Source organism: Drosophila gunungcola (genome assembly GCF_025200985.1).
Source record: "Drosophila gunungcola strain Sukarami chromosome 3L unlocalized genomic scaffold, Dgunungcola_SK_2 000002F, whole genome shotgun sequence".
Taxonomy (NCBI): domain Eukaryota; kingdom Metazoa; phylum Arthropoda; class Insecta; order Diptera; family Drosophilidae; genus Drosophila; species Drosophila gunungcola.
In genome coordinates, this window is record NW_026453178.1 from 6,429,016 (window position 1) to 6,444,347 (window position 15,332).

The 15,332-nt window shown below is 40.3% G+C and overlaps 4 protein-coding genes across 4 annotated transcripts in view; 2 read left to right on the forward strand and 2 right to left on the reverse strand.

Annotated features, from left to right (window-relative positions):
* LOC128257119 (CCN family member 2) overlaps positions 1 to 12,009 on the forward strand; it is a 59,263-nt gene extending 47,254 nt beyond the window's left edge. The window contains exon 10 of the mRNA XM_052987953.1: positions 10,899 to 12,009. Within this exon, the coding sequence (XP_052843913.1) occupies positions 10,899 to 11,261 (363 nt within the window). The 3' untranslated portion in view covers positions 11,262 to 12,009. The remainder of the gene's footprint in view (positions 1 to 10,898) is intronic.
* Positions 367 to 2,320, forward strand: LOC128257117 (spermine oxidase). Its single transcript, XM_052987951.1, has one exon. It carries the CDS (start codon positions 634 to 636, stop codon positions 2,092 to 2,094), a length of 1,461 nt encoding a protein of 486 aa, XP_052843911.1. The 5' UTR covers positions 367 to 633; the 3' UTR covers positions 2,095 to 2,320.
* Positions 5,279 to 7,028, reverse strand: LOC128257118 (spermine oxidase). The gene has a single exon (XM_052987952.1). The coding sequence runs from the start codon at positions 6,893 to 6,895 to the stop codon at positions 5,453 to 5,455; it is 1,443 nt and encodes a 480-aa protein (XP_052843912.1). The 5' UTR covers positions 6,896 to 7,028; the 3' UTR covers positions 5,279 to 5,452.
* A 25-nt stretch (positions 12,010 to 12,034) lies between the features above and the next one.
* On the reverse strand, positions 12,035 to 14,386 carry LOC128257122 (adenosine deaminase 2). Its single transcript, XM_052987956.1, has 2 exons — positions 13,083 to 14,386; positions 12,035 to 12,666 (listed from the first exon to the last, which is right to left on the reverse strand). The coding sequence occupies exons 1-2, from the start codon at positions 14,040 to 14,042 to the stop codon at positions 12,067 to 12,069; spliced, it is 1,560 nt and encodes a 519-aa protein (XP_052843916.1). The 5' UTR covers positions 14,043 to 14,386; the 3' UTR covers positions 12,035 to 12,066.
* Positions 14,387 to 15,332: the final 946 nt, after the last annotated feature.

Genomic DNA, 15,332 nt, shown 5'->3' on the forward strand with positions numbered 1-15,332 from the left:
GGTTCCTTTTCCCTCAAGCCGGCACAACATTAAGCAAATAAATTAATAAATTGAAGTAAATAAAGCTACTGTTTTTTTTATTTATATGGAGCTCCTGTAGTTATAGGTTTGGTTTGGTTTTATTTTAATTTAGTAGTCACCTTTTTTTGTGTAAGTTATTAAAACAAAATTTATTCAAGTATGCAAAATCATGGTCTCATGGTGATGTTCAAAACATGAAATGCTAAGAGTAAATGCTATTTTGGTCTGTGTGCAAAGAGCGAAAGTAAAGAGAGGGCTCTCTTAATAAGTAGCTAAGCGTATTTTTTCTACTCTTACGCTCTCTTCAACCACTGATATTTAATGCTGACTGTGAATTGCAAGCCTGTCAATTGCTTTATTCTCGGTTTAATTGCATTGACATAACACCATTTCGGCTGGGCAACAATTAAAGCCGCCTTATCACTGGGTTGGCTCTTATCGCAGAGAACCATAAATACTCAGAGATAGGGAAGAAACGGGCAAAAATAAAGAAAATATACAGGGAGAGTGAGTGAAAGTGAATAGACGCGTTTTAGTTTCGTGCCAAACGTCAAACTTGAAACACGTGCGGTTGTTGTAAGAAGTATACCTACATACCCATATTTGCCCACCATGAGTGCCGCATCTTTGCGTCTGCTGGGTAAAACCAAACAAACCGCTCGCATTGTGATCGTAGGAGCGGGATCCGCCGGAATAGCTGCAGCTACTCGTCTTCTGGACCTGGGATTCCGAAATGTTCTCCTCCTGGAGGCCGAAGATCGTATCGGCGGGCGTGTGCACACGATTCCCTTTGCGGACAACGTCGTCGATCTGGGTGCCCAGTGGTGTCACGGTGAGAAGGGAAATGTGGTCTACGAGCGGGTCAAAGATCTGAATCTGCTAGAGGCTACGGAACCCCACTACGAAACCTATAAGTGCGTGCGATCCAACAGAGAAGTTCTGCCCGAAGACATAGCAGATCAACTCAAAACCATAGCTGAAAACTCGATACCAGACAGGCAGACAGAACTGCTTAATTTCGACGGCTCCCTGGGTGACTACATCAACTTGAAGTACTGGAAAGAGCTGGCCAAACTGCCGCCCATCGACCGCACCATTGCCGAGGAGTTCCTGGAGGTGTTCCACAAGTTCGAGGCCTCCGTGGAGGCGGCCGATCACCTGTTCGAAGTCTCCGGCAAGGGTCACCTGGAATACTGGCTGTGCGAGGGTGAACTGCTGCTCAATTGGCGGGACAAGGGCTATAAGAGATTCTTGAGACTTCTCATGAAAGCCCAGGAGGATCAACCCGATGATCTGGGCATCCTTAAGGGTCATGTTCTGCTCAACAAACGGATTGCCGAAATTAATTGGGAAGGAACGGAAGAGCTAACACTGCGCTGCTGGAATGGTGAGATTATCACCGCTGATCATGTCATATGTACAGTTTCGCTGGGAGTTTTAAAGGAGCAGCATCCCAAACTCTTTGTGCCCGCCCTGCCAGCGGCCAAAGTGAGAGCCATTGAGGGTCTCAAACTGGGCACCGTGGACAAGTTCTTCCTGGAATTCGAGAGTCCACCATTGCCCAATGATTGGCCTGGCTTTGGTTGCCTCTGGCTGAAGAAGGATCTTGAGGAGCTGCGAGCCTCCGAACTCTTTTGGCTGGAGAGTGTGTTTGGCTTTTATCCAGTCTCCAAGCAGCCACGCATACTGCAGGGCTGGATCATTGGCCCACATGCCCGGCACATGGAAACACTGTCCGAGGAAAAGGTCTTGGAGGGTCTTCTGTGGCTCTTCGGCAAATTCCTGCCCTTCGCGGTGGCCCAGCCTCTGCGAATGCTGCGCACCCAGTGGCATGCCAATCCCAACTTCCGGGGCAGCTACACCTTCCGATCCACCTACACCGATGCCCTGCGGACGGGTGCCTGGGATTTGGAGGCGCCGCTCCAGGATGTGGGCGGCAGGCCACGTCTCCAGTTCGCCGGGGAGTCCTCACACAAGCACTTCTACTCCACGGTCCATGGAGCCGTGGAAACGGGCTGGCGCGAGGCGGATCGATTGCACCTCTATTACCGGTCGCGAACTGCACAGCTGTGAGCTCACCACTCGTGACTCCGGTGGAATGTTTGCAAAAGCGTGGAATCGAGATTTTCCACAGCCAATGGGGCATGAAAACTTAATATATATTTACTTTATTTATGTTCTCCGTTTTTTGCCTTTTAAAATGGGTAGAAATAGAAAAAGAAAATATTTGTATGCATCTCTTAAATGTTATTGTTGGTGTCAAAAGAATATTTTACAGTAATAAGTACAAGACTTATTTAATAAAATGTATACAGGTCAATACAAGACAACTAAATTTATTTTATTATTATTGCTGCAATTTTTTTGGATTACAACAAACCGATTTTAAAGTTTATTTTTAGTTTACTTACATATCTTATCGGCACTTTGACTTCTTTTGGCAGGTGTTCTTGGAATCCAGTGCCTAATCAATAGTTAACCATGTTTTAGCTAGAATTCAATTTACTGTTCTTGGCCAGATTAGATATAAGATTTTTATCTTAACAACAGAATTTGCAAACATTTATTCTACATTTTCTAAATTTCTTTAGCAGTACAATTATTTAAGCCAATATCCAAACTCAGTTATCAATTCAGTTCTTTGCCATAAAACTCAAAACCTACGTAGACTGCCAAATCTAATAATCTAATATTGCATGTGATGTAAGCTTCTTTTCATGCTTGAAAATCTATTAACTGCCTTTCCACAGCTCATGGACAATTTTAATGTCTGAACGTAGACAGCCAATAATTTTTCGCCATGCGTTTGTTTGTCTGTGTCTTGACCGAGTCATAAAAACTCGGTATCTGAGGCCAGTTCTTTAAATTTCAAGTATTGCAGTTGCAAACAAAACTCAAACACATTCGTAAAAAAAAACTTAAATAAAAGCCCAACATGTTGACCAACTCATTTGCAGCGAGCAGCAAACAACGTTGTAATTGCGCCTGTTTTTCGGAACATTTGCAAACATTTGATTCAAAAGAGGGGGTGGGGGTGGTGGCCAGAGGGCGTGGTCACTGAGGTCTCACACATGCAAAAGTTCAGATTACGTGCGGAATAGGGAAAGCTGAAATCAGTTTAGCACATACCAGTAGTTGGTGCAGCAGGAACACAACCCAAAGGCCATCGAAACCAGACAAAACCAGCCATGGATGGCCACAAAAACCACAACAGGACAACAGGAGCCAGGATTCAGGAGCAGGAGCGAAATCAGGAGCAGCAGGCACTGGCTATGTGATTTCACTGCCGAAATGTCCCAGCAATTGCCGGCCGGCAGAAACTGCAGAAGAACTTTGGCTGCCCATGTTGAAAATTCAAATTTATGCCAAGCCAGGGACCAAAACATTCAAAATATCCTTGCTTCCATGTATCTCTTCTGCTTTATCCTTTCTCGCATTTCCATTACATCTCTTTAAACAGGAAGAAAAATGTTTTTAAATGCGAGATTTACATAATTCTTTATTTTTTAGCAGAAAGATTGATTTTTTACGAAGTCTAAGACAAACGGAGTTCTTTGTACCAAAATAAAGTGTTGATAAAAACGATTAATGAAAACAAATTCTGAGAGATTTTTATAGAATCTTTCCTAAAAAATATTAAAAGTGGTTGTTAACAGTGGATATTTACATTGGTCAGTAGGAAAATAAATAGCTTTCTAAAAAAAGACACCATTTTTAAAATAATGTATATGGGCTTTACATTAATACATTTATAAACAAGCCGTAGCACAAGCCAGAACAAAGTTATTTCTAATTCTATTTTCGTAGTGCAAAAACGGTTTGTCTTTGTCCGCCCCTGTCAGATTGCTTTTAGCTAAAAACATTTGAAGCCTTTCAATGCCTTTTTAGTGTAATTATCTAAGAATCCAAGCATTTTAGGACAATAGATTTTCTGTCTGTGTAAACTCTGTCTGCCTTTGTGTGTTTCCATTTGTTTGTTTGTTTGCATGTCGCCCTGGTGGTCGTACTCGTATCCTGGTCCTAGTTTATCACCCTGTCCCCCTTTTTCGCCACCTCCCAATTACATATGCCACTTCGAAAGAAGGCAAGCCCGACAACAAGTTGGCCACATCTGCTGTAGCTTTTCCGCTGAACCTGCCCTGCCCCCTTCCGTGTTCCAATCCCAGTGCCGATCCCTCGGTTAATGCGCTGCAGGAGCTTCAGTCGTTGGTGCCGTTGCCTTCGGTGTCTAGCCAGCCGGATACGTGGTTTTTCTAACAGATGAAGAGAACAATAAAAAGGAATACTCTCTAAAAAATAATTTTTGCAAGGATTTTTTTATGAATGGGCTTTATTTTCTTCTGCGAATCTACAATATCTTTTAGTTTTAACATTGTTTTGAATTTATATTATATTATGATGAAAATAAAGTTTATTTTTATAATAAAGCACCTGAATTCCTTGAGCTAAGATGGTCGAACTAAAAAAATAAATTAAATGGAAATAAATATAGACTTAATTGCCATTGCATTACCGAAATTACGTTTACTTTGTGAAACAGTCTTATTGTGTTTTTAATAATTAAAATGAATTTAAGGACAGAATACTAATAAGGGTTTTCTGAACATAAACTGTCGTTAATCCATTCAAAAATTAAATATAAATTAAAGGATCTATTCGTTGATTTTAAAGACAATTTTCTTGTATTATATGTGGTTTTTTTTGTTAAGTGTATCCATGTTCGTCCACGTGCTCGTGACTCCTCGAGTGGCAATGTTAAACAAGTCTCTGTTTGACCAAAGGACACACATTTGCCTAGCCGGCAGGGCAGTCGTCCTGTTCCTGTTCTTTGTCGAACTGGTGTTATAGCTCAGGTAATGGTTGTTATGACTGGCAAAGTATTTCTCTGTGTTTGCTGATTGCAATGGCAACGGTGAGGGAACTGCGAACGTTCATCGAGATGGGGATAGTGAGTGGCTGACAGTTGAAGCTGGCACTCATGACATAGCTGGGAGTGGTACATTCGGCTTAATTGTACAACTAACTAACTTGCGTCGGGATTAAATGGGTTTAGTTGGGATTCCGTCGTGCGAAAGCATGATGACACACACTTCAATTGACTAGATTAAATTCCTTAAAATTATAGTTCTGTACTGTCCTCAGATGAAAGAAATTTGAAATGTTAAGATTCGATTCGATTATTAGTAATAAAACCAATATTTTTGGCTGGTTCTTTATTTATTAAATTATTTAAATTAGTTGGTAAGTCATAAAAAAAATAACGAAGAACCAAGCTTATTTTTCTTTTGGGAAATTGCGGCTAAATTGTCTAGCCATCCAAAAATTTGTGGCTTATAAAGAATCAAACTATTTTAAAATAGGTTTCGAGATTTTTTTTCTGTCTCTGAATTTTTTGTAGAGCTTGAATTGTGTAGTCCTTATAGTCATTATTTTAGTTTTCGGCTCGTCCCTTGTAGAATTCATTGAGACGATCGGCCTCGCGCCATCCGGTCTCAGTGGCTCCATGTACCGTGGCGAAGTGATTCCGGCTCGTAGCCTCTCCGGCGAACTGAATCCTGGGTCTTCCAGAGACATTCATCAATGGGGAACCCAAATCCGTACGTCCCGTGCGCAGTTCATCAGCATATGTGGGGTAGAAACTATAGCTGCCCCGAAAGTTCGGATTGGAGTGCCACTGAGTGCGCAAAAAGTGTTTGGGATGGGGCACGCTGAATGTGAGGAACTTTCTGAAGAACCATTGCAGGCCTTCGAGAACGTTTTTCTCTCGCAGGGTTTCCATATACCGGGCATGGGCCCCGATGATCCAGCCCTCCATCAGAAGCGGTTGACTCGCCACGCGATGGAAGCCAACGATGCCCTCCAGCCAGAAGTATTTGCCGCCTCGCAGCTCCTTGAGGTCGGCCTCCAGCCACAGGCAGGCGAAGCTTCTCATGTGCTCCGGCATTGGCTGCTCCTCGAACTCCAAGATGAACTTGTTGACGGTGCCCAGCCTGAGACCCTCAATGGACCTCACTTTGGCAGCCGGAAGAGCTGGCACGAAGAGCTTCTGGTACTTTGCCCTAAGAACTCCCAGGGAGACGGTGCAGATGACGTGATCCACCGAGACTATCTGACCGTTCCATGTGCGTAGGGTCAGTTCACCGTCTCCTGCCCAATTAATCTCGGTAATGCGCTTGTTGAGGTGCACATGTCCCTTTAAAAGTCCCTGATCACCGGGATGATCCTCGCTGGCGTTCAGCAAAAGACTCAAGAACTTCCAGTAGCCCTTTTGTCGCCAACTGAGATTCTGATCGCCGTCGCTAGCGTCAAAATTCGAGAAGTTTCGAGGCGATAGTTCGTACAGATGATCGCAGGCTTCCTCACTGCAGAGGTGCTTCTTCATGCAGTCCAGTGCCTCCTTGGCAATGGTCTTTTCGTTGGCAACCAACTGCTGGTCCACCTCCTTCCAATAGCTTTGGCTCAAGTCATCGCCTACGGATCCCTCACAATCGGGTGTTATTTCATATTCCAGCAGAAATTTCTTAATAGCCTTGGCTTGATCATCGGAAAGGATTTCCTTGTTGGAGCGCACAAAGTGAAAGCCATAGTCATTTGACCTATCAAGGACATCCAGGTCCTTAACCTTCTCGAAGACCACGTTTCCCTGTTCCCCGTGACACCATTGAGCTCCCAGATCGATAACGTTATTTGCAAAGGGGATCGTGTTAATGCGTCCTCCGATGCGATCCTCCGACTCGAAAAGTGTGATGTTCTTAAATCCCTGCTCCAGCAACCTAGTGGCAGTCGCAATTCCTGAGACTCCAGCTCCGATGATCGCGATCCTCGTGGTCTCCTTGGTTTTTGCAAAAGTAATTTCTTCTGTACAGCCACTCATGGTCTTTGAACTTGGTTGCTTTGCTTTTAAAAATGCAAATTGTGACCCAGTGCTTTTAAATTCAGCCTTATATAGGTTAATTTTGCATTGTATGTCTTATCAAATTAGTCCGTGCCTTTTTGCGGTTATTATTATCATTATTGAAACTGACACTTTTTGTTATATATTTCCTTCAGAGCTCCCTGTCTTTTTAGATTTACCAAAAGCTATCAAATTTCAGCTAATCATTCTTTATTTATAACATATATTATGCGTGTATATTTACATATAATGTAGTTGCAGTTATTATAAATTTTCTTTGAAAACGATTGCTTGTGTATTTAATGCAATAGTTACAAGTAGTTCAAGTGCATTTTGCGGTACTTGTGGTACCTTATCTGTCCCACATGCAGCGACCACTTGAATAAATCGACCAAAACAAATATTCTATAAATGATAGCGATATTATGTTATCAATACAGTAAAAAAAATTTTACAAGTAGGCTGAAATATTTCTTAAAATACAGTTTAAATTTAAAAACTACATTTTAAATCTTTAAATATAAAACAAAATGCAATCAAAAACATACACTTAAGTACCTGCTCTTTTTATAATACCCTTGCAGAGGGTATTATAATTTCAGTCAGAAGTTTACAACGCAGTGAAGGAGACATCTCCGACCCTATAAAGTATATATATTCTTGATCAGCATCACTAGGAGAGTCGATCTAGCCATGTCCGTTTCTATGCAAGCTAGTCTCCCAGTTTTAAAGCTATATTAATGCGATTGGAAATTTTATTACGAATTCAACGGTGTATGACATTCCACATTTTGACCATTATTTCCTATGGTTTTGGCACAAAAACCTAGTTGTAATGTGTTTTTTGGGATTTTTGGCGATTTTTCAAACAAAATAATTTCTGTAGATTCTTTTTGTTCTTACTTTGCCAAAATAAGACCCAAAGTCAAAAGAGTTGCTTTTTTGAACAGCTAGCAACCTAAACCATCCGTCCCCGATCGATTTAAAACAATTAATTTAGTTTTGACACAAAAACCGAATTTTGAAAAACGTTTTTTAACAAAAATATTTTGTCCAAATTTCTGACTTTGTTGTAAGGGGGTACATCATCATTTTTTGCAGAAATTTGAAAATCTAAAAAAAATTTAGCTGTGAATGCCATTCGATTGGAATTTTATTACGAATTCAACGGTGTATGACATTCCACATTTTAACCATTATTTCCCACGGTTTTGGCACAAAAACCAAGTTTTTATGTGTTTTTTGGGATTTTTGTGGATTTTTCAAACAAAATAATTTCTGAAGAGTCTTTTTGTTGTAACTTTGCCAAAATAAGACACATATTCAAATGAGTTGCTTATTTGAACAGCTGGCAACCTACACCATCCATCCCTGATCGTTCCAAAACAATTAATTTAGTTTTGACACAAAAACCGAATTTTAAAAAACGTTTTTTGAAAACTTTTTTATGTCCAAATTTCTCATATTTTTCAGAAATTTGAAAATCTGAAAAAAATTTAGCTGTGAATGCCATTGATTGGAAATTTTATTAGGAATTCCACGGTGTATGACATTCCACATTTTAACCATTATTTCCCACGGCTTTGGCACAAAAACCAAGTATTTTATGTGTTTTTAGGGATTTTTGGCGATTTTTCAAACAAAATTATTTCTGAAGAGTCTTTTTGTTGTAACTTTGCCAAAATAAGACACATATTCAAATGAGTTGCTTATTTGAACAGCTGGCAACCTATACCATCCATCCCTGATCGTTCCAAAACAATTAATTTAGTTTTGACACAAAAACCGAATTTTAAAAAACGTTTTTTGAAAAATTTATTTATGTCCAAATTTCTGATTTTTTTGTAAGGGGGTACATCATAATTTTTTGCAGAAATCTGAAAATCTGAAAAAAATTTAACTGTGAATGATATTTGATTGGAAATTTTATTACGAATTCAACGGTGTATGACATTCCACATTTTGACCATTATTTCCCAGGGCTTTAACACAAAAACCAAGTTTTTAATGTGTTTTTTGGGATTTTTGGCGATTTTTCAAACAAAATTATTTCTGAAGAGTCTTTTTGTTGTAACTTTGCCAAAATGAGAAACATAGTCAAAAGAGTTGCTAATTTGAACAGCTGGCAACCTATACCATCCATCCCTGATCGTTCGAAAACAATTAATTTAGTTTTGACACAAAAACCGAATTTTAAAAAACGTTTTTTGAAAAATTTATTTATGTCCAAATTTCTGACTTTTTTGTAAGGGGGTACATCATCATTTTTTGCAGAACTTTGAAAATCTGAAAAAAACTTAGCTGTGAATGCCATTCGATTGGAAATTTTATTACGAATTCAAAGGTGTATGACATTACACATTTTGACCATTATTTCCCAGGGTTTTAACACAAAAACCAAGTTTTAATGTGTTTTTTGGGATTTTTTGGCGATTTTTCAAACAAAATTATTTCTGAAGAGTTTTTTTGTTGTAACTTTGCCAAAAAAAGACACATAGTCAAAGGAGTTGCTTATTTGAACAGCTGGCAACCTACACCATCCATCCCTGATCGTTCGAAAACAATTAATTTTGTTTTGACACAAAACCGAATTTTGAAAAACGTTTTTGATAAATGTATTTTTGTCCAAATTTCTGATATTTTTGTAAGGGGGTACATCATAATTTTTTGCAGATTTTTGAAATTCTGAAAAAAATTTAGCTGTGAATGCCATTCGATTGGAAATTTTATTACGAATTCCACGGTGTATGACATTCCACATTTTGACCATTATTTCCCAGGGTTTTAACACAAAAACCAAGTTTTAATGTGTTTTTTGGGATTTCTGGCGATTTTTCAAACAAAATTATTTCTGAAGAGTCTTTTTGTTGTAACTTTGCCAAAAAAAGACACATAGTCAAAGGAGTTGCTTATTTGAACAGCTGGCAACCTATACCATCCATCCCTGATCGTTCGAAAACAATTAATTTAGTTTTGACACAAAAACCGAATTTTAAAAAACGTTTTTTGAAAAATTTATTTATGTCCAAATTTCTGACTTTTTTGTAAGGGGGTACATCATCATTTTTTGCAGAACTTTGAAAATCTGAAAAAAACTTAGCTGTGAATGCCATTCGATTGGAAATTTTATTACGAATTCAAAGGTGTATGACATTCCACATTTTGACCATTATTTCCCAGGGTTTTGGCACAAAAAAAAAGTTTTTAATGTTTTTTTTGTGATTTTTGGCGATTTTTCAAACAAAATTATTTCTGAAGAGTTTTTTTGTTGTAACTTTGCCAAAAAAAGACACATAGTCAAAGGAGTTGCTTATTTGAACAGCTGGCAACCTATACCATCCATCCCTGATCGTTCGAAAACAATTAATTTTGTTTTGACACAAAAACCGAATTTTGAAAAACGTTTTTTAATAAATGTATTTTTGTCCAAATTTCTGATATTTTTGTAAGGGGGTACATCATAATTTTTTGCAGATTTTTGAAATTCTGAAAAAAATTTAGCTGTGAATGCCATTCGATTGGAAATTTTATTACGAATTCCACGGTGTATGACATTCCACATTTTGACCATTATTTCCCAGGGTTTTAACACAAAAACCAAGTTTTTAATGTGTTTTTTGGGATTTCTGGCGATTTTTCAAACAAAATTATTTCTGAAGAGTCTTTTTGTTGTAACTTTGCCAAAATGAGACAGCTGGCAACCTATACCATCCATCCCTGATCGTTCGAAAACAATTAATTTAGTTTTGAAACAAAAACCGAATTTTGAAAAACGTTTGCTTTCTTTTTGTTGTATTTAAAAACTTTAATAGTGTCAGCTTTGGCTGCATGTCAAATAATTCCCAAATCAACCGACGTTTTTTAATAAAATAAGAGACAAGATTTTAATTAGGTTTTCATGAAAACGAAGTATTTTCACTACACAAATTAATACAAAAATTGCATGTTTTTTTCTGACTCTCCCTTAATTTCTCGCCCACAGAATTGCAACGCGGTCAGCAGCAACATGAGCAGCAACAGCAACGACAATATGTCTAACACAAATAAATATGGTTATTACAATAACAAAAACAATAACCAAGGCCGGAACCACAAAATTAATGGCGAACCAAATGAGCTGACCAACAACAATGGCGGCAACAACAAGGACAACGAAGAGGATGTGGCCGACAACAGTAACAACATCGACCACAACGATGTGGACAACATGTCCTCGGAACAACAGCCGGATATTATACCCTATCCGCTGAGCGTGGGCGAATCCAGTTGGAAGGCCGAAAAACTTCGCCAGCAACATGAACAGCAGCAGCAGCAACATCAACAGCACTGGCAGCAACTCACATAGCGTACACAATTCGCACGCTTGAAGTAAAACTCGATCTGCCGAGAGCTGAGATTTAGAAAAGTATAGAAGAGTAGAGTTTAAGATTTGTACAGCATAGCGATACTTAAGGCCCCATGGATGGTTAAGATTGTAAAGGAAAATTGGAAAGGCGATGCAAGTTATACTTAGGATTTGAACATATCGAGGCAGTAAGTTTAGTTATGTGAACACGATAGGGTTAGTACTAAACCAAGGGCAAACCACAAACACAGGCCGAATATTACAAATATTTTTGCAAGCATCTATACACAAAAACGCAAGAAAAAAGGGAAAAGGGAAAAGAAAAAGAGAAAGAGAAATTTTCAGAAAATCATTTGAATGGAATGCTGCCCAATAATAACGTACATGGTAATAGTAATTTTTAAAGACATAGAAGTAAAAGGCTTAAGCAAATGCTAAATTCGTGTGTATTCAAGTTATAACTGTGCTATATACTCACATGTATTCAGATCTACACGTATGCCTAAAACTCTGCTTGAACGAAGAATTTAGCTGGATGTAAATGGACAAAGCCAGGGTAATCCTGGCCATAGTTTCGTTAGACCCCCAACCACACATATCCCCCGAAAATATCCCGAAACGAGTTCTCTGATTTAGGTCGTGTGACGAGCGAAGCTTAGCCATCACCCATATCAATTGTATCGATGTAAGTCAACTCTTAGCTAGCGTCAGAGTTATTAGTGTGCAGGCGAAATTCAAATAAATTAAATGCGAAAATATAATATGTACTTGTGTGTTATTGATTTGGAAGGTACAGGCACATATACTAACTACCCTTCTTCTCCACCACGTCGTCGATCCACTTATCCCACAGTTTCTCCCATTTGGCGTAGCCCAACCGCTTCTCCTCGCCTTCTAGGGCACTGTACCGGATGGAGTTGATGGCCAGGCTTTTGAGGAACCGCAGGTCCGCCTTCATCGGCGCAATGCCCAGGAAGGCGAAGTAGAAGTCGTGCGACAGCGGCGCACAGCGCCAGAAGGATGGATCGTCCGAGGATATGACGACAGGCACATTGGCGGCCAGGAGGAGCGCCGCCGGATGGTTACGATAGTCCACGCCCAGTTGGAGCACCTGGTTGGACACGGGGCAGACCTCGATGGCGATGTCCAGGAGTTTGGCCATTCGCATTACCATCGGATGCTTGGTCAGAGCGAATCCATGGCCAATTCGCTTGCTGCCCAACAGAATGGCGTCCACCAGATTCTCGTCTATGGGCGATCCAAACCAGTTGGTCTCACCGGCGTGAAAATAAAAGTTTATGTGTTCGGGCATCTTGAGCAGCGGCTCCACAAAATCTTTCAGCGGTCGTCCCAGCTCCTCCTGGCCCACCAGATCGAAGCCCACCATAAAGTTTGGAAATTCTTTCTGTACAAGGGGAAACAATAATTTGGAATTTAGTTTTCATTATATTGCGCAATAATTAAAACTAGGTTTTTATTATTTAATTTATTTATTTTATTTAATTTAATTTGTATATTTAATATTTGTGCCAATTATTACAAAGAATGGCAAGGCACAAAAAATATTTCATTCAAGGTTTTGTTTTAACACTGCATTCAAATTAATAGAAGAATATAAATATGCTAAAGTATAGATGGCAAAATCGCTTATAACATTAAAACTAATCAAATAGTTGATTATAAATATGGAACAGTTATAGAGCCAAACACTACCAGCGGCCAAAAATTCATTAAAATAATATTTCAATTTTTATGGATACTTTAAATTAGTAATATCTGAGTTTTGAAAGTTCATCTGTAATTCATAATCAACAGTCTTACATTAAGTTCCACAGCGGTCTGAACATATTGCTCGACCACACTGGGCTCGACACCTCGTAGCGGGGCATAGATCAGCTTGGAGTCGATAAAATCTGGATGGTCGGCCTTGAAGCGTTCCAGTTCGGACTCATAAATGGCCACCGTATCCCGGATGGTGAGCATGTCGCCATCGATGCAGTAGAGTCGGGGAAGCAGCGATCGCAGCTCCAGATATTGCACCCCGTCCTCGGAGAACTCCTTGAGGGCGTTGTAGTAGTAGTCAGCCCAAACGGGGGCGTGGCAGAGCAAACCGTCCAGCAGAATGAAGATGCCCATGAAGTGTGCCCAGGCTTGATTATTCGAAATAAATTTAGAAAAAGGATACATACTAAAGCGGCGTCTGAAGTATCGGTTCACATTCTCTTCGCCCCGCCGATCCCGAAACTCGGCCATGGGCTCCCAATTGCATTCCTCCATCGGCTTCTGGGTGGGTTTCTCTTTGGAGAACCGAAAGGCAATGGCCTTGCAGCCCTCCTCCGTCGTGCAGATCCAAAGATTCTTGCGATAGGTCAAACCTATGAGATACTCCGTGCTGCAAAGCGCCGTATCGTGGGCATGGAGCACCCCACCCTTGGGCATCCGCTTGATCAGATTGAAGATCGGCGACTTCCGGATCTCGGTCAGGGTCTTAAAAATGTGCTGGCCAGGCGTAAACTGGCTGGGATCTAGTATGCCCTTAGAGATCTCCTCCTTCTTGACTGCCATTATGATCTTGTTGGCCTCCTGTTCCCGATCGCTGAGCCTAAGCTTCTGTCCCATGGTGCCCAGATGCTCCAACTTGGCGAGTGCCCGGCGCAGTGTCTTAAAGGCCGTCGGAGTGAGCTTCCTCAGAGACCGTATCACCGAGGCCGTGGAGTACCCAATCGTTTCGCATTTGGTCGAGGCTCTGCGAATGGTGTTAGCCATCGTATTTCCCTGCATTCCCCTGGCTCACCATTCCTTTTGGGCCAAGGGTTTCACGGAGAATTTGGTTAGGATTTACACAATTTATTTACCCTGCGAAATGTGTCACGCCGAATGTGTCAATAGGCCGCACATTTGTTAGCGCTTCGCCATCGTCATCGTCATAGCCAATCCACCCAAGCCCTACATCGCACGCACAAAATGGCGGCCAACGCATTTCCGCTTTAACACACTAAAGCCGCCACACCGTCAACTGCACACACACAAGCGGCTTTTATTAGTAATTTATGAGCCTCGTTGGATCGCGGACTTTGGTTTTTTATGCATCCGCGCGCCCTCAACACCACATTAAATGTGCATGACATCAAATTGATGAGGCTGCCACGGGCGGCGGTAGATACAGCAATAGTGCTGTCATTTTAGCCATTTCATTGACAAAACTACCTATTTGGTCTTCAATTTTAAGGGAATCACAAATTTCAAGTAATAAGTTACATTTTAGTAGGCCTAAAAGCGATTGTGGGTGAACAATATATATTTATACCATTGAGAACTATAAAAATAAAAATATTAATCATTAAAATCTGCAAAACGAAATGTGTTATAAAACTTATGTTATATTGAAACGTTTTGTTTTTCTCTTCATTTATCTAGCTTTTTTCCAGCTAAACAGAATTGGTTGATTAGGAAGAGCGGGCAACACTGAGTACCTTATACGCACAGCATTACACAGGCCCATCAATTTTATGGTGGCATACATGTTTGTGGGACCAACCCAACTGCATTCGCCAGCGGCCCATAAAACTTCGCCAGCTCATTACGGGCGTTAGCCGAATCAAAATCGAATCCTGTGCCGGCAGCCGCAGCACTAAACAGTGGCACGTAAAATTGAAACATTCGCAGCACTCGGATGGCTCGATCCGCAGCTCAAAGGAGGCTGAGTGATGGGTGGTTATGGATGGCCATGGCCCCAACGACCATATAGCGCATATTCATTAAAATTCGCATCCACTTTTCTGCGTACTCGACACAGCCAAAGGCAATGAGAGATTTATGCGGGCAAAGCCTCGAGTGCACTCCTCCGATGGAGATGGCAACGTGACTGCTAATTCAAGATTATGGGTTGGAAAAGAGTTTGATATGTGTCTGTATATATGGGTTACGCAGGAGAAAGAGCAGTCCGTTTCGATTCCTGGAGATTCTTAGAGTGGTGGACTAAGGTCAAGTTCTGATAATAATAATATATAATATGATATATACATATATATATTTTTTTATTATAAGATATAAAAACTGGTTTTATGTCAC